This window comes from Trachinotus anak, unplaced genomic scaffold, assembly GCF_046630095.1.
Source record: "Trachinotus anak isolate AG129_WGS33_773 ecotype Australia unplaced genomic scaffold, CSIRO_AGI_Tana_v1 ptg000042l, whole genome shotgun sequence".
In the NCBI taxonomy this organism is placed as follows: Eukaryota; Metazoa; Chordata; class Actinopteri; order Carangiformes; family Carangidae; genus Trachinotus; species Trachinotus anak.
The window spans coordinates 1,403,033-1,421,828 of record NW_027273893.1 but is presented as its reverse complement, the minus strand read 5'-3'; the positions used below and the strand labels follow the sequence as shown (position 1 = coordinate 1,421,828).

Below are 18,796 nucleotides of genomic sequence, written 5' to 3'. Positions count from 1 at the left end.
TAACTACCACCCACATGACCCGCACACTATACACTACACACAACACACTGCACACAACACACCCAAAATTCTTATTGTAACCTAAACATTCACAAACAAGCAGAAACTCTGATGGGAATATGAGTGATTCAGGGCACGTCATCAAATTAGAAGTCAGTAAATCTTCCACTAAAACACCAGTGTCCCCGCCCACACAACTGCTCCATGTTTAAACAATAAACAAGCACACCTTTTCTCTCTCACCAAAACACTCCCACAGTCCGTCTACCTACGGGTCTGTGGTGAGCTCTGCACAACAACACACAACACTGCACAACACTCCGAGTGATGAGGAGTAACTGTGTGTGGTGGAGGAAGGGGCTAAACACTGATTGGTTGGTCTGACAGGGGATTCAGCCAATCAGCCGCGGTGGTTTCACCTTGTTTGATCTGAGTGTTTGTTGTGTTACATCAAACATCTTCACCACAATGCAACATGTAAAATAGACAAAACACAAGCTAATTCAGATACACACTGCAATTACTCACAACACAATTACAGACTGTACCAGAGGCAGAAACACCAGCAGAGAGCGACAGGAGGATGGAGAGAAGAAGAGGGGACAGGATGAAGAAAGAGAGAGATAGAGTAACACATACAGTAAACAAATGCAGTTAGTCTACGTCCACGCTACATTTTCATTTTAAAGCTAAATCTCTGTCTAGATGAGTGTTTTAGCCCTGACCAGATTAACACATCTGAAAACACATGACCACCATACACCATACACTGGGCATGCTAGAGTTGTAAACAGGAAGTGGATTGTCTACATTGTCTAGCAAATTCAACCTAATTTATTTATTTTATTAAACCCTGCTAATAAACACTGATTGACCCATTTTACACTGCCAGTCAAGTGTGTCTTTCTGTTTGGACTGAGGACACACAACTGCAAGGAGTGATGTCATCACATGTACTTAAAGAACACACACATTGACACAGTGGAAAGAGAGTGGGCTGCTAGCCGCCATACAGACAGGTAAAACTGATCTGTCTCATCTCATCCTCAGGTTGTTTCTCCTGTCAGTGTTGGAGCCTCCATGGCTTCAATCAGTGATTGTGTGTTTTTGAAACTTATTTCAGGGCTGCAGCTTCCAGTGTATCTGGTGTAACAGCACCTTGCTGGACAGGTGACAGTTGTGTTTACAGTGTCTGTGACATTACAGCAGGAAAAGGGGTAAAAAAAAATTAGCAGGTTCACCTGGGTGTTTACATCACTGATGATTGGAGCCAATCTGAGCCAATTGGAGCTGGAGCTGAGAAATGCCCACATCTACTGCAGAGTCATGTGACTCAGGTGTGAATGCTGACTGTAGCCTTTTCCAATCCCAACAGATGCCTGATGTTAGCGGGTCTTAGCTGGTTTTTGACAGTGGAGAAGTAGCTATAGAGAGAAAAACAGAGCCGGCACAGAGCTAGATCAATGTCTGCCCTGAAGGCAGACTGATAAGGTTTGAAAAGATGAGTGCTCTGACACATGTTTGTCCTGTTGGAGAGGTCAAAGGGCTGCCATCTTCACACACAGCTACCAACTACCTGGGTGTATTCATGAGGAAGAGTGACAGAGAAGTGGCACCTAAAATCTGAAACACACTGATGGATGAATTCATGCTTTTGTACGTTGACTGAAGAGACCGTTTTTTAAATTGTTCTTTATGTTTGTTCTGTTAATGTGTGCATGACTATCTGACCAACTACTAAGTCTAATGTTCATTCACAAGTTCATTCAGTTGTACAAACTCCACTAAAGGCACTTTATAAGGGTTTTGTCTCTGGTCCTCTGAGCTCAGGTCACTGCAGAGAGCCAGCATTAACCAGGGTACTCATGTGAACACAGCACTCACCAGCTCTCTGCTCTGCAGGTATGACATGCATGTCAATAGTTTATTGTATGCAGAACAAATGGTAGGCTAATGTGACTGTGTGAAATGCTAAACTGCCATTCACTCCTACTGAAATGGCTCATTAACTGCTGTGCTGATATCTGCACCACAGACAGCATCCACAGAGGAACCAGGTATTCACACATGCTTCACACCTACTCTGTAAACAGGAGCTGTGCAACTTTGATGTGAATGAGCAGGACTGTCTACAGCCCAGTGTAGCATGTACACAAAATTGACATGAACATACGAACTCACTGGAGTCATCACAAACACACTTAAACTGCCTGAACAACTGCAGGAAGTTACAGGAATGACCTCATGACTGGATGTTGTGCTGAAGTCATGATTAACAGATGAAAGAGCTGAAACTAAGCAGTTGTTGTTTTACACAGGTGTGGACAGGTTCTTACAGGTAGTTGGTTTATTGTATCCCACAGTGAGAAGAGAAGGTGTGAAAAGCCCCTCTGCTACATTGAGAATGTCGTCCTGAGAAGAACAACAGCAAGAACAGAACCACGTTTATGTTCAGGTGGCAGCGCCCTCTCATGGCTGATGTCATCACGACAAGACTAAAACAGGAAGCCAGTTGACGTTATTGCAAAGCAATAAAGTCCTCAGAGGGAGGAGGGCAGGGTGCATGGATGACATTAGACTCAAACATCAATCTCCAGGTGTGCAACATGAAGCATCAACAGTGAAGAGCTAAAAGCTGCAGTTCCTGTAATGACCACTAGAGTCTGGCTCCAACAGTGAGTCAGTCCACATAGACTCCCATGTTAAAATGTCCAACTTTACAGCAGAAATAAACATGTTTATAGCCTGGTACAAAAACTGTTTTGGTCTCTAGAGCTAATTTCCTCCTTCATGGCAACTGCGTGGGCTGAATTTTATATGACTGACCTGTTTACATTTTATTAAGGACTAAAGTTATGGAGAATTGAGGGCGTGGCCTCTGTGAGTGACAGGTGGATGAGTGTATGCTTGACACAAACCAGTATGAAAGTCTCAGCTCCCACAGGCTCCACCTCTTAGACCATATTTGCATTAGCCAGGCACTGCCAAGATGGCAACAGTGGATCAGCTCACTCTGAGCTTTAGAAACCTGTGGGTCACAGAGGCTAACCCTAACCCTAACCCTAATTGTAACCATGACAATGAAGCTCCTCTAACCTTAACAAAGTTGTCACATTAACCCAGTGTATAATAAAGTCATCTTTGTGGGTATAATAAACCTCAACCACAGTGTTGTCAGGTTATGGTACTCATTTATTTGTGACATAAAGTAAAGGAACAGTTAGTTCCTGTTTAACATCTGAAACACAAATACTGTGTATGGTCCCAACTGTGATCGTTTGATGAAATAATTACTCCAGGAACTAAAGAAGCAGTGGAATTGAATCCTCAGAGGTTAGAGATTCGGATGTAAACCTGTTATTTCCACTTCAATACACAATATCTCACCACACCTCTGCCTTTGTTCACCCTCCACACACTGACTGGTGATTGAGGACCAGATAGGGCCCTTTACTTTGAATTGCACTGCATTGTCTGTGTGTGTGTATGTGTGTATGTGTGTGTGTTCTGCCTTTAGGTCCTGGTTAAAAGGTCACATTCCCTGACTCCTGGCCCACACCACCATTAATATTTATAAGGTTGTGATGCTAACTGCTCTCTGACCAACAGGTATCCCAGCATGCACACACACCACTGTTCCTATAATCATCGCATAGAACTGTTTTAGTTTCAAACTCATCTCTTCTTCTACTGTTTTAGTTTTAAAGTCATCTTTTCTACATTTGCTTTTTAAATTCATCTCTTCTACGTTTTAGTTTTAAACTCATCTCTCCTCTGTTTCCTCCTCCATCCACTCTCCTCCAGACTCTTCAGCCTCTAAAACAGAGACTTTCAGAAACGCTGCTGGACCCGTTTTAGTCTAAAACTCCAGGGTTGTGTTGTAGTCTGGACGGACAGAAACAGAGACTTTGGGGAAACGATGACGTAGACACCCATGGTGGCTCCTGATTGGCTCGACTACCAGTGGTGAAACAACATGGATAATGAATGAAAGTGTTACTGACCTTGTTGTCTTTGCAGCAGCTGTTGTTCAACTCAGTTATGTATTTTAACTCTACAACTGTCTTTGGTGTTCCTGCTTCAGAGGATTTCTGGAACTAACCAACTGAGAGGAGACAATCTGCTTCCTGTTTACAACGACTCTCACATGCTAAGTGTAGGTGAATGGTCATGTGATCTGTGTTTTCAGGTGTGTTAGTGTGGACGGAGATGTTTTTAGTTTTAAAATGAAAACATATCAGTGTGGACGTATGCATGAGTTACACCTTAAAGGTCAATAAGACACCTTTGACCACTGCATTTGTTTTATTGGCTCCTTCACGACGTAAGCTTTAGTGCTGATTGGATCTATATGAATATTCTGTGTTGTCACCAGCAGCACTACCTGTGGTGGTGAAGTGAGCCCAGTCCTGCACACTCTCCTGCACACTCTGAATCACAGGCACAGAAACTGTGCTGTGTTGATGGTCCACTGATGTGGTGGCCCTCTGGGATTTGTCCCGGTGTGTCTGATGGTCATTCTGAGTGGGAGGGGTTTTGTTCCTTCTGTCTTTTCCTCTTCTTCCTCTCTCTCCCTCTCGTCTTGGGTGGGTACCATAACATACCATACCATTAACTTGTCTTTTCAAATTAAAAGCCCTCTGCAGAGTCGTATCATTGGCTACACTGGCTAAGAAACAAGATAAAAATGAAATGAAAAAAATCCTCTCACTACAGAAATACATGTGTCATCTGGTGAATGAAAGCAGGAGACGTCATGAAACTGTGAAATAATGAGTCTGGTCTGTCAGGTGTGAACTCAGACTTCTGTGTTTCAGGCCTTTTGTTCAAAGCAGGAAGTTTCTCAGAGACAACAAACACTGATTCTGACAGAGCAGCTGAAGCTGTGAACATGGAGGAGTCACAGACTGATTATAAAAGACAGGGATTGTAGAGTCAGTCAAAATCACATGTGAGAGGAGAGAAGAGCAGCTCCTGCTCTGTAACAGACTGAAAACAGGAAGCCACACCTCCCAACGCCTTCATGTGTGCTTCTCATTTTTCTAATCCAGACCTAATCAGCTTCAAACCCCCAGACCTGGTCTCACCTCAGCTCAGTCAGGAGGTGACTGGTGTCACATGACTGTTCACAAACAAACTGTACCTGAATGTACGAACATCTGTCCCTTCACTGCTGGTGTTTTTTATTATTATTATTGGAGACATCAAATTCCTCATGTGCAGTGAGAACAGGATGTGACACCTGGTTGTCACTAAACAGGTAAACTCTGTTTCACTCAGAGTTCAGGGTTTTTCCATGTTTATTGACTCCATGAAGGTTTATCCACAGGGTTTTAAGAACACTTGACATACTTTCAAGGTGTGATGCAAACTATATGCAAAGATATGCAAATAAAATGGGTGGGGTCTGACACTGATTTCCCAGGTGAAGAAACTCACTTGCTCACCTGACTGGGCAGGTGTGAAGCTCTGAGTAAAACAATTGTGTCTTGTCTGAGAGTTACACAACATTCCCACTCAGACCACAGAGGTTCAGGGCGAATGGAGCAGGTCATCCAAGCACCTGAACAGGTGAAGTGAAACACACTTTTCCTCTTTCCATCTGAAAAGGATGAGGACACAGCGATAATGTGCAGACACACACCATGAAGACACGCATGCTCACATTTATTTTTCACACACACACACCCACACCCACTAGAACCCACTGATAGTGGGTGTTTTTTTTACCAGTGGAAAAGGGGCTTCAGTCACATGACCTGTCTAAAACACAGTGAGGTGAAAAGATATCTTCCTCCATCTCCAGGACAAACTCCCCTTCAAAGGTCAAGAAAACGTCAAAGCTCTACTATGGCTTGACAGTGAACAGACACACTAGCTGCTATGTTCACATTCAAATGAGCAAATTACTGTGAGTATGTCCGTAACCACAAATGTCAAAAACGTGCCACTTCCTGTCTGTAAAAGCTGAGAAAACCTACCTTATGCTCACAGCTAAGCTACTAGTAAGCACAAGCTCCATTCACACATACTTGCAAGAGCAGCACCCTGTAGACACAAATGTGTGTGTGTGTGTGTGTGTGTGTGTGTGAGTGATATGGGAGTCAAACAGTCCACACCCCCCCCCCCCCCCCCCCCCAAACTCCCATTGTGCTGGGGTTTTTTCCTCTTATCCTTGCCCTTGGCCCTACATGGCCCCTGAGCACCCACCCATCTAGCCAGAACAGAGGTGTTGTTAGGTCAGTTGTGGTGCAGGACACACACATGCAGACACACACACACACACACGCCCAGATTGACCCCCGTCTATCTGTGTTCGCGGATCACTTCACAGGACAATCTCCCTATCCATCTTTGCAGGGTCATTGTGGAGCTGGCCTCAGCTGAGAAAGGAGCTTCATTCACAGAGAGAAGCCCTCTGTCTTTCACTGGCTCTGTGTGTGTGTGTGTGCTGTTGGAGGTCATATTTAGAATATGAAGAGGCATCAGGACTTCAAAGCTACACAGAGAAGAGGGTGAAGACAAATGTCACTACTTCAACACTCCTGCAAACTCTCACACACACACACACACAAAGCTTTTCCTTTAATTATTTAATCTTGGGGTTTGTTGAAAACAGAACAAAAGCCTAAAATGTTCTAAATCGATTTCTTGTAGAGGAAACATCCAGAGTCAATATTGTGTGCATACACACACATACATACACACCACACACAAACATGGTCACCTTGCTCATGCCACATGCAGGTATGTCAGGCACGCAGTCCACAGTCACATTTACATAAGTAAGTAAGACAGTGTTTAGGTGTGTGTGTGTTACCAAAGGCTCATACACAGACAAAACCATTAAGCAAACATGGTGTAGAAGGTGGAACAAAATGAAGTAAAACAGTGCGGGGGAGGGTCCGAAGAGGGGAAGCACACACACACAAACACACACAAACCAGTTGACCCAGTGAATGAATGAAAGGCAGCACTGGGAACCAGAGTGGATGAATGGTTAGGCCTGAGAAAATTAATGTCGTTTTCATTCAAGTCAGGTCCAGACTGAACCGTTTCCACAAATAGTGGATGGATTATTTTATACAGATGTTTATACAGATGTGTTCCCCAGAGGATGATCTGTGCTACCCTTTAAATGAAAGGGTCAACAAGCTGATTTATAACGAAACACAACTGACACCAAAATTAATGGGTATGAGCAGGTTTTTTCAAACACAGGTATAACGACACAGACACACAACTGCAGGGAGCAATCACATACAGTTACAAGCACGCACACAAAGAAACACACATGGAGGCAGAGCAGAAACAGTGAGCAATTAGCCACTGTGCAAACTGGTAAAATGGCGTCTCAGTGGCGTCTCATCCCGGTTGGATCGCCTGTCAGTGTCAGTGGAGCTGGGTGTTTCATCACTGTTGACACCTGTTGATCCCCTGCATTGCCGACAAAAGCCAGATGTTAGGTTCTTAGTGGGTTTTATGACCAATGGAAAATGGGGTTTAAGATAGTAAACATCAGCCTCCTGTCATATGTCAGGTCACAGCCTCATGTTGCTACAGCAGGGCTGTAAACTCTTACTGTTCTTTTCCTTTCTATATTTCTTCAGCCACATGCACTGACATTTATCGCTCTCATCATGAGCTGGACACATGACAAATATTAAGATTAACGTTATTGTGAAGTGTGTGGTTTTAAGTAGTAGTGGAGCAGATTCAACAAGTGTTTTGAGGAAGCAGTGAAATAAGAAAACATCCCGACTGTGCGAGTGAAGACGCGAGGCAGAGGCAGCGGCAGCGGCCTTGATGTGGTAAATCTCAGCCTGTGTTCCAGCCATGGGCTCTGTGGTGGTGTGATCAGTAGTCTGCAGCAGTCTGTGCCCTGCTGGTTTCACTTCAGCTCTCTGCTGTCCCTTTAAACACTTCCTTCCCCTGTTACCATAAAGCTGCTAGAAGAGCCTCACTGCAAAAGTCACATGCTCGGGCTCCTTTGTCTGCCACAGAGAGCCTCTATCTGAGAGGGACTGAGACCCAGCTGGTGGGTCAGAATCACTTTGTCTGACTCTCTGCAGGTTTTTTTTTTTTTTTCCAACACATTTTCAAACACGTTAAAAATGACAATAATGACATTATGTTAAAATTTTTTAAAAAAGGTTCCCCAATGCCCTGTTATGACATGACTGTGCTATAAATAAATGCTCATGTGACATGAGGGTTATTATAGGACAGACATAAGTTTGATCTCTTTGATTTTGTCTGTGTTTCAGTGCAGCGAGGTTCAGCTGCGGACAGGAAATTAAAATAAGATGCTTAAATATATATGCATGGAAAACATTTATGAACTATAACATGAAGTGAAGGTGAAGATTAATAGAAAGTAAAGATCAGTAGGTTATAGTTCAGATCCATGTGTTAATACATGGTGAATGTGTATTTTGCACAGCAGAGTCTTGATGTGGTCTGATGTGACTCCCTGCCATGTGAACCTCTTCAGACATTACGGTAGTCCACCCAACAGCCCAAAGAGGAATTCCAGGAATGTGAAAAGCTCCAATTCATATTGAAACTAGATTAAAATGTGCACAACTTCACACCAAATGCTGGTTTGAACTGGAGGAAGCAGGTCAGTGCTGCTAACAGAGTTTGTACATGAGCACGGAGAGCTGGGCTCACCATCCTGTCTGCAGGGTGAAGGAGATGGGTCAGACCCAGGCTGACTGAAGCAGCTCACACATCAATAAAAAAATGTCTATATTGATTATTAGAAAGATGTCAGAGGACTTTGATAGGGCTATCAATAACAGTGTCAACTTTTACATTGAACTGAACTTTTCCCCACATGAAAAGTTATGCCGACATCTGCCTAGTAACAGCTATTCCTCCCATTGGTGCAACTTCAGTCTCCTCCCGTTTGTGTGTGTGTGTGTGTGAGTGTGTGTGTGTGTGTGTGTGTGTGAAAGAGAGAGAGAGAGAGAGAGAGAGAGAGAGGGTGAGGGTGTGTGTGAGTATGTTAGAGAAAGTCTTCAAACTTTATTTGCATTCTAGTTTAACTTTATGAACGGTGTTTCTTGTGTTTTTGAGTCATGTGACCTCATGATTTATGCTGATGATCAAACTCAAGAGGATAAACTGCTGATTTCCTTGAATCGAACAATCAATATTTTATTTTCTGTTCAGTAACTGATGAAATAATCAATGACATGAAGTTCAAATGTTGCTCCAGCTGACAGATGTTGACTCTGCTGTTTGGTGCAGACTGAGGCTCATGTTGTTCAGTGGTCACCAGCTGAGGGGCAAGCACTGTCTTGTCTTCAGACTGGACTAACAGTGTGAGGAGATCCACCAGGTACAGATGATGGTGAAGGTGCTCATGAACAGGTGGTGCAGCCTGAGATAACCTCCCCCTCCTGTCCCCATGCCTGTGGATCAGGATTAGACGTTATAAATAAAGCTGCATGGTGTGTTGGAGAGCTTTCATTCACTCTTTCACATACACATGAGGGAGGAAAAGGGGGTGTGAGCCGTCACCGCCCCCTACCGACGCCCAGCCGCCAGCTTTCCACCGGGGGACAGACGTTCCCCAGACTCTGCCCCGGACCTCCCACCTCCTCAGAAGCCACCATGCTCTGGGAGGGGGAGGACCCCCCCCCCCCCCCCCGTTCCTTATATAGCCTATATGTATATAATAGAATCCCTTCCTCGCCCGCACCCCAGCAGACTGATTGTCTCTTTGATCCCCACCTCTTAACAACAGCTGACGTCACCGCGTAACCCCCCCCCCCCCCCGCCACCTCCTCCTTCTTCTCCTCCTCTTGAGCGCGCGCTCGCCGATAAACTTTGTGTGTGTGTGTGTGTGTGTGTGTGCGCGCGTGTGTGTGCGCGCGCGCCTGTACGTGTCCGTGCTTCTTGGGCGCGAGGCAGGGGGTTTTGTTTCGCGGGGGGAAACGCTCTGTTCTTCAGAGGGCTCGCGCACACCGGAGGAGCAGCACGCAGCAGCCGCGAGACGAGAAGTGATTTAAAAAGCACCGACGGTCTCGTGGCGCCCGTTCCCTCCGCCGCACCGCGACACGGGCAGCGTCACGCTCGACACCCGCGCAGAAACGAAGCACCATGGAGGAGCAGCTGCTGTGCTGCGAGGGGGACTCCATCAGGAGAGCCTACCAGGACGTCAACCTGCTCAACGACCGGGTCCTGCACACCATGCTGAAGGCAGAGGAGAGCTACCTCCCGTCGCCCAACTACTTCAAGTGTGTGCAGAAGGAAATTGTGCCTAAAATGAGGAAAATAGTTGCCACCTGGATGTTGGAGGTTGGTCTAAGCTACTTTACTTCAACTTTGCCTCGGCGGCCGAGCGGCGCTGTTAGCCGCTGCCTGCTGCTCTATGTGTTTCCACCTTAAACCGAGATAAAGCAGCGCTCATGTTAAAGTTGTGAGCTGTGAGAGCCTCTTGTTATTTTCACTCTGCTCGTTACATAAACGCGTTGAAAACTATGTCCTCAGAAGTGCTGGGTGGTCCGTCGGCCTGGCTCTAAGAGCGGATCCAGACCGTCTTCAGCTCCGCCGTCAGTAGGCCTACATTTGTTATTGATTAGCCTATTCCTCTGCCTATATTTCCCAGAAGGTTATGAAATATAACTACACGGGGAAAATATTCCTAAATAACACCAATGTACACGTATGCAGTCCGGCCCGTGCCAGTAGCCTATTACGCGCCATCTTTGTTGTCGTAGGCTATATGAGAAGGATTTTAATATCATCAAAAATCTATAACGCCAGGATCGATGACAGTAACACGGTTAAATTGGGCAGAAATGAACGCGTGTCTCGGGCCCGGTCCAGACTGTCTGCTGCCACTGGTTCCACTGGGATCAACTGGTGAAGTTTGTCTTTGCTCCAACAGGAGCCGCCGTGGTCCGTGAAGGTCGGTCACGAAAAAAGGAACATTTATTTAAAGTGTAAAGGTGTTAGAGTCATTTAAAGAGTCGGCTTTGATGGAGCGAATGTTTTTTCACATTTACATCCACTTTTGATTCGATTTTTCCGTCGTTAAATATTTTTAATTAATTTCTGAAATCGTGCATCGCGGCGCCGGAGGAAGCGTCGCCCGCAGCACGTGAAAAAAGCCTAAGTCGGAGAAATGATTTTTTTATAAATTCATCCAAACTCCAATTCGACACATTTGACTCTGATCCGATCAGGCGTTCGATGAGGATCATTTACATGCTAATTGTGCGCGGCCTGATAATTTTTAAATATTTCTAAATATTTTTTGAAAAGATGACGAAGTTGAAATTAGAGAGTGAAACTTGCATCGACGCCACCTTTGTGTCTCAGTCAGAACTGACTGCAAACTAATTCCCGACTGTTTTCGTGACTGACTCACTTTCTCCAATAAACTCGTCTCGTTCTCACTTGAGATCTTTTAAGTTGTACGTGAATTTGAGTTGGCGTGAAATCATCTCGGATATTTAAACTCTGAACTCAAACGAATTAAAGGAGCAAAATGTTTAATTTATGTTTAAATTCGTTTCGGATGATTGTGAACGGCGCTGCTTTTGAATGCAGACATCACACTGTGAGGTAAAGACTTAATAATGCATATTTAGACACACACACACACACACACACACACTCACTATATATATATATATATATATATATATATATATATATATATATATATATATATATGTATGTATATATATATATATATATATATATGTATGTATGTATATATATATATATATATATATATATGTATATATATATATATATATATATATATGTATATATGCTTGTTGGAAGAGCCCCCCCCCCCCCCCCCCCAACACACACACACACACACACACACACTAGTGTGTTGGGGGGGGGGGGGGTTCTTCCAACAAGCAACAGCAACCTCTAACCGCTCCTCTCACCTCCCAGGTCTGCGAGGAACAGAAATGTGAGGAGGAGGTTTTTCCCCTGGCTATGAACTATTTGGACAGATTTTTATCAGTGGAGGCCACCAGGAAAACACGGCTACAGCTGCTGGGGGCTACGTGCATGTTTCTAGCATCCAAGATGAAGGAGACTGTTCCTCTGACGGCGGAGAAACTCTGCATCTACACAGACAACTCGGTCCAGCCCGGAGAACTCCTGGTAATTGAGTTCTGCAGACATGGATGTTGCATAACACACACACACACACAGTAGAGCAGCACTGCAGAGCACACAGTGTTTTCGCTTCACCTGGTTTGTCAGCGTCACTGTGGCGGGAGAGTGTTGATGGTGTTGAATCGACGTGTTATCAGTTCTTAGGTTGAAATAAAAAGGGAGAAGCATAGCTGCGGCGCAGCGGCTCTGAATGGCCGCCTGTGACTTTCCCATGGCGACTGGAAGGCCTCTCTGATTTCATGAATGGTCTCAATGACTGCCAAGAAAACACTGACTCACCGCGACACCTAGTGGCTGTGAGGCAGTCTCTCACACACACACACACACACACTTGTCTTTGCAGAGTGGAGGCAGGTGGAGTCAAGGAAACTTCACCACAATCACACTCACATTTACTGATCCTGTTAGTTTACACATGGAGGAGACACACACTGTGTATTATACATATAGTAATTACAGATGTGTTAATCAGTTAATTAGGAGCCTAATAAAATAAGCTGTAGAGACAGCAGTCAGAGACAGGAGAAGAGTCCTGCAGGGACTAACTGACAGAGCAGGGGTGAGGAGGAGCATTTTTCCCTCCGGCAGCAAGTGGGTCAGTGTGAGTGACTGCCTCTGGTCTGGTCCATCCACAGCAAATGGAGCTGCTGGTTCTGAACAAGCTGAAGTGGGACCTGGCTTCAGTCACGCCTCATGACTTCATCGAACACTTCCTGTCCAAGCTGAAGATCTACCCATCCACCAAGCAGATCCTCAGGAAGCACGCCCAGACCTTCGTAGCGCTCTGTGCTACAGGTGAGACGCCAACTTGCACACATGTTCACACTGAGGTCACGTGCTGTACGTGCACGGTAAATATACCTGCTGAGGTGAGCACTGATCTGCTGATCACTTTATTTATATTTAAGGGTGTTCTGCTGTGGGAACCTGGATATTTGTACTTTAATATCCGCTGGTTCCTCCACACTCTGTGGTTCTTTTTAGAACTTAGTGACTCCTGTTTATTTTAATTACAGACTGATCAGCTATGATGAGCCTCAGATATCTGATTCAAATTTACACAATGGTTCAGTCTTGAAGATATGGAGCTGATAATCTGTGAGGTTGACCACCTGACCTCACCTGAGTGACGGCTACCTGCTAAACTGCTGCTGCTGCTGGTGGCCATGTTGTTTTTATCGGTGAACATGGGCTCAGAGCAGCAGACCTTGTTAGGGTTCTGTTGATCAATGAGAGGAGTCAGAGGTTTTGAGTCAGGTTCAGGTTGATGAGGAATGGTGATGAAGATGATGAGGAACTCGTATGGTATAATTAAAGTGAAGCAGAGTGTCTGATGATTGTTCTGTGTCTGTTCTGCAGATGTTAACTTCATCGCCAGTCCTCCGTCCATGGTGGCAGCGGGCAGTGTGGTTGCAGCTGTTCAGGGTCTCTACCTGAAGAGCCAAGACGCCTCCTTGTCCTCCCAGAACCTCACCAACTTTCTGTCGCAGGTTATCCGCAGCGACCCGGTAAGAACACCACTCATTGTGTAAAGTGAACGGCATTGGTTCTTGACATTTGGCGGTGCGGCGGTCTTGACTCTGATTCTGGACTTGCAGGACTGCCTGCGGTCGTGTCAGGAGCAGATCGAGTCTCTGCTGGAGTCCAGTCTGCGGCAGGCTCAGCAGCACAGCGGTGCCACAGAAACCAAACGCGTGGACGAGGATGTAGACCTGTCCTGCACCCCAACAGACGTCCGAGATATCAACATCTGAGGCCACAGAGCTGCATCGCACTGAGACCCGACGAATGAGGGACAGTTGTGGATAGGGGGTGGTGACAGGAGGGCTGAAGGGGTATGCCTCCTCCTCCTCCTCCTTCCTCCCAGTGGGCTGCTACCGTGGTTAACACGTCACTCACATGCATGTCTGCTACGACTGCAGAGACTCCCCTGCCCGCCCCACAACAAACCCCAAGTCTCATTTGCTCCCTCCCATCCTGGGAAGTGAGATGAACACTACATGAGTGCAGCAGAGAGAGAGAGAGAGAGAGAGAGAGAGAGACAGAGACAGAGACAGACAGACAGACACACACAGCAAGGCCAGAGCCGGAGCCACAAACAGACATTTCACCCGATATTTTCCCTCAAATATTAAACTAGGAGTCTTTGAATTAGCACAGAGTCGACTCGCCTACTAAACATCCCAGAATTTTGTGTGCAGTAGGTCTGTAGTTCTGATTTGTACTAATGAGAACAGGCTTTGTGTTTTGTCTCTTTAGTGTTGTATGTAGATTGTTAGACTTTCTGTCAGAGCTGCCATTTTTGTCCCCTCATATCTTCTCGCTTGCTTATGTTAGTCACTTTATTATACATCATGTTAGACTTCTTTATCAGTTAGTGTTATACCTCTGTTCTTTTTAACCAAGTGTAGTGTGACTGTGGGCCGCTGACATCCAGGTGTGGACACTCGGTCTGCCGGTCCACAGTCTGCAGCGTTTTCTAAACCTGAAACCATTCCAACTTTGTTAAAAGAAGCACTTTTTGGTCAGCACTGCTGGCTCATCTGAAAAATCAAGTTTGTAAAACAACGTGGAGCGTGAGGGGGTCAGGGGGTCACAGAGTATCAGAGCAGCACCTGAGGAAGTGACCGGTATGACTGAACGCTGCTCGAGTTTTAGTTCAACAGATGTTTCACAGGCGAAGCCCCTCCCTCTTCTTCAGTTCAGTCTCAGAGGGCGGAGCCACCAGGTGAAGGTCCAGGGGAAAATAGAAAGAAGTATTATTTTTATACTGAAAATAATACTTTATTTTTATATAGTATTATTTATTTTTTTTAGCTTGCATTTTGTAGTTTGCTAACATGCCGAGGCTCCGCCCACTGACGCTGATCCAGAGCAGCGAGGTTACTTCTGACCTGCCTTCAGATGTATTAGTGAAGCTGAAACTCTGGTCTGCCTGTCAGCCACCAGGACGGGGTCAGTTCACACACTGCTCCTGGATTCTGGGATGAAGCTTAAAAAAACAGAGGAGTGTAGAGGCTCTTGACATGATTTTGCACAAACCTAAAAGACGTGAGCTGCGTTTCTTGGGGACTTGCCTAAAAACAAAAAAAAAACAACAAAAAAAAAACAAAAAAAAAAGAGAGCAAAGCTGGTGAGAGAGCCAGAGTAGAGAGAGAGAAGTGGCAGAAAGGGTGAATGCTCAACAGCAAGAGATCTTAACCCCGTAGAGCTCAAGTCAGGGATCCTGCACAGAGCGGGTGGATGCCAGGAGCAGGGAAACATGAAGACGAGGTCGCCCTGTGTGGGGGCCCTGCTCGTTAGGTCTCTGATTGTACATTAAGGATAGAGAGTAGGAGAGAAACACTCCTTGTATTCCGCTGCTATAGAAAGTAAATCCCAGCTACGTGTTTAAAAAAAAAATAATAATAATAATAAAAAAAAATTAAAGATGACAGATTAAAATCAATGCTTTTCTCCTGTTTGCTGCTATATTTTTTTGATGTTTTTATACATATAAATGTCAATATAATGCTATTCTAGGTTTGAATTTTCTCATAGAAAATTGTGTTATTGACATCCTCATTTGTTGCTTGTATGTAGATTTTGTGATCAGTTTTTTTTTTTTTTGTTTGTTTTTTGGTTTGTAATTACATTAATATGATTCTCCGTACTATTCCAAAAAAACAAGGAAAAATGAGACAATGTACAGAAATGCTTTGATCCATAATACCTCATGTGACAGTCACGATCTATCTCTGATTTGTAGTCTTTTTATTTGTGTAGTTTTTATTCTATTCTACTCGTTGTTTCAGTGCCTACCAGCTCTGTTCAACCTGCCTGAGGTGAAGCACCCATGAGTCCAGGGCATGCTTCCATACTGGTGCCATAACAGAAAATGGGATATGTATAACTCTGTTGAGTGTTAAGCTGTCTCGGTGAAAGAGACTTTATCCCCCCTTTAGGCCCATAGCGGCCTTCCTTCCTTCCTTCCTTCCTTCCTCCCTCCCTCCCTCCCCCCTTTTTATATTTATAAAAGAAAAAAAGCTTTTTGCTCCAAGTTTCAAACTGTCATTGAGTCGATTGAGTTGTAAATAGATTCAGTGTCATGCTCGGTAAGCCATAGACTGTTTTTGTTTTTACAAATCATTCCACACAGTTGTGTCTACTTCAAGTTCCAGTTCCTGCAGCTGGAACAAACATTGTATTATTTGTGTCAACTACACAATAAAACATGTTTTAGATGGAGTTCAGTGAGTGGCAGTCTGTTCTTTCCTGAATGAAGAGAAGTTGCTGTGTGACACCAACACTGAAGACAAGCCTGTCTAATGCAGTTTTCATGTTATAGGATCAAACGACTCAACACAGCTGGATGGTTACAGAGTCAGCTCTGTATAAATCTGAATCAATGATCACGAACAACCAACATATCAGGTATATTCAGAACTTAAAGTCTTAAAATGATTCGTGAACCCTCAGAACCTGATCACAAACTCTTCACTAAACACTAAAAATCAATAAGTTCGAAAGCTCTATTGTCTCAGATTTTGACTTTGAGATTCTCTATAGTTTGACTTATTTCTAGTTGGAGTAACATTTCAGTATGACGGTGAAAAATCACACACCTATACCTGTGCTGTACATACAGAAATGTAATATATGGCATATATGTCCCTATATCACCTACAAGAGGATATATTATCCTCTGTATATACGAAGATAGAAGTTTATAAATGTAATTTGTATATGCACACATATTAAAAATATCTATGATGAATTTTTATATGGTATAACATGTTGCAATCATATATGTTGACAATATATATTTAAGCTACATATACTACGCTTATTAAACCAAAATACATTACAAAATTCTATATGTTTTTCTTATGAATTTCTCATTAATGTTAAACATATCTATCTTCTCATTCTGGGACAGTGGTCTGTATCAACATATAATGACAGGCTGTGGGATGATGTCTGTAATATAAAAAAACATTTTTTAATTTTATATGTTCATATATTTCATACATGGAAATTCAATATATGTACATATATTCCATGTGTATGGGATGACATATTTCCATGAACAAAATCCCTTCATGGCCTTAAAATGGTTTTGATGTAACTTGACACCTTCGCCTAAGTTAGTATTTGAGGATCTATACAAATGAGCCCTGTCTCTGTCTCCGCCCACCCTCAGCCACTCACCTGCAGCCAGACCAGCTTGTTTTCCAGAAACCAACTGGAGAAGAAGAAGATGAGTGAACTGAGTCGTCTACAAATCAATGTATGAGAGTGCGGATGTGTTTTATGATACATTGTCATGTCTACATCATTAAACATCTAATAATGTGCTGCTAATGTCAGATAAACTGACCCAGTTGCCTTAGCTAACTTACATTGTAAAATACCAATAAACAGCTACACCTGGCTTCACTTCTGATACCCTTTGTTTTGCTAAAGCATAATGCCACGCTAAAAAAGATTGGCATCAGGTCTGTCAGTTCTGCAGGAACGAGTCCTAAAACTAAATCAGTCTCATGTCATCATTTCCTGTTCCCTGGTCCTGAGTCTCTGGTTGTTTGAATGTGTTTCTGCTTGATGACTGAAATCAGGTCTGTTTAACACCAGCTCAAGGTTTGATTCTCTGACATCAAATCCATCAGTAAATCCCCCAGTCCTGATTTCTTGAATCTTCTCTGTCTGTTAAATAAGGCCTGTTGCTAACGAGTGTCAAAATGAGACGACAGAGGTTGTTGGGGACGTTAAACGTCATCAATCCAGCATGAAAACCAATCTCCTCACAAGTCCACCTTTACAGCCTCGTTGTTTTTCTGCTCGCTCTCTAACTTTGTCAGAGGAAAGGCTTTTGTAGAAGAGCTCAGAGCTAAATCAAACTACAAGCTGAAGTTTAGCGGTGGTGATAGTGAAGTCATGTGACAGTGGTGAAGTTGGTTTATTGCCTAACATGAGCTTTTTACTGCTGCTGATTGTATTTAGGCTTCAAACATCATAAAGTGGTGTCATTACTGAAGATTATCCTGCTGAACAAAACCTGTCAGGATCAGAAACTATTGCTGATTTTCTCTAATTATCCAAAACACAGCAGAAAAATCCTATTGGCTGTTTATGGATAGTTTTAGCCAATTATAGACCTATATCCAACCTCCCCTTTATTTCCAAAATGCCTGAGAAGGTTGTTGCAAACCAGTTATGTGATTATTTGCACAGGAATGGTTTGTTTGAAGATTTTCAGTCAGGTTTTAGAGTCCATCATAGCACAGAAACAGCTCTGGTTAAGGTTACCAATGATCTCCTCATAGCCTCAGACAATGGACTTGTCTCTGTACTTGTCCTACTAGATCTTAGTGCCGCATTTGACACCATCAATCATAAGATTCTATTACAGAGACTAGAGCATATGGTTGGCATTAAAGGAACCACACTAAGCTGGTTTAAGTCATATTTGTCAGATAGACTCCAGTTTGTTCATGTTAATAATGACTCCTCTATCAACACTAAAGTCAGTCATGGAGTTCCACAAGGTTCTGTGCTAGGACCAATACTTTTCAGTCCTCTAGGAAACATTATTAGGAGGCACCAGATGAATTTCCATTGTTACGCAGATGACACCCAGCTGTACTTATCCATGAAGCCA

At 43.9% G+C, this 18,796-nt stretch overlaps 1 protein-coding gene across 1 annotated transcript; it reads left to right on the top strand.

Annotated features, from left to right (window-relative positions):
• The first annotated feature begins 9,874 nt into the window (after nt 1–9,874).
• On the top strand, nt 9,875–16,383 carry ccnd1 (cyclin D1). Its single transcript, XM_071472897.1, has 5 exons — nt 9,875–10,308; nt 11,926–12,141; nt 12,792–12,951; nt 13,516–13,664; nt 13,755–16,383. The coding sequence occupies exons 1-5, from the start codon at nt 10,111–10,113 to the stop codon at nt 13,908–13,910; spliced, it is 879 nt and encodes a 292-aa protein (XP_071328998.1). The 5' UTR covers nt 9,875–10,110; the 3' UTR covers nt 13,911–16,383.
• The last annotated feature ends 2,413 nt before the right edge of the window (nt 16,384–18,796 follow it).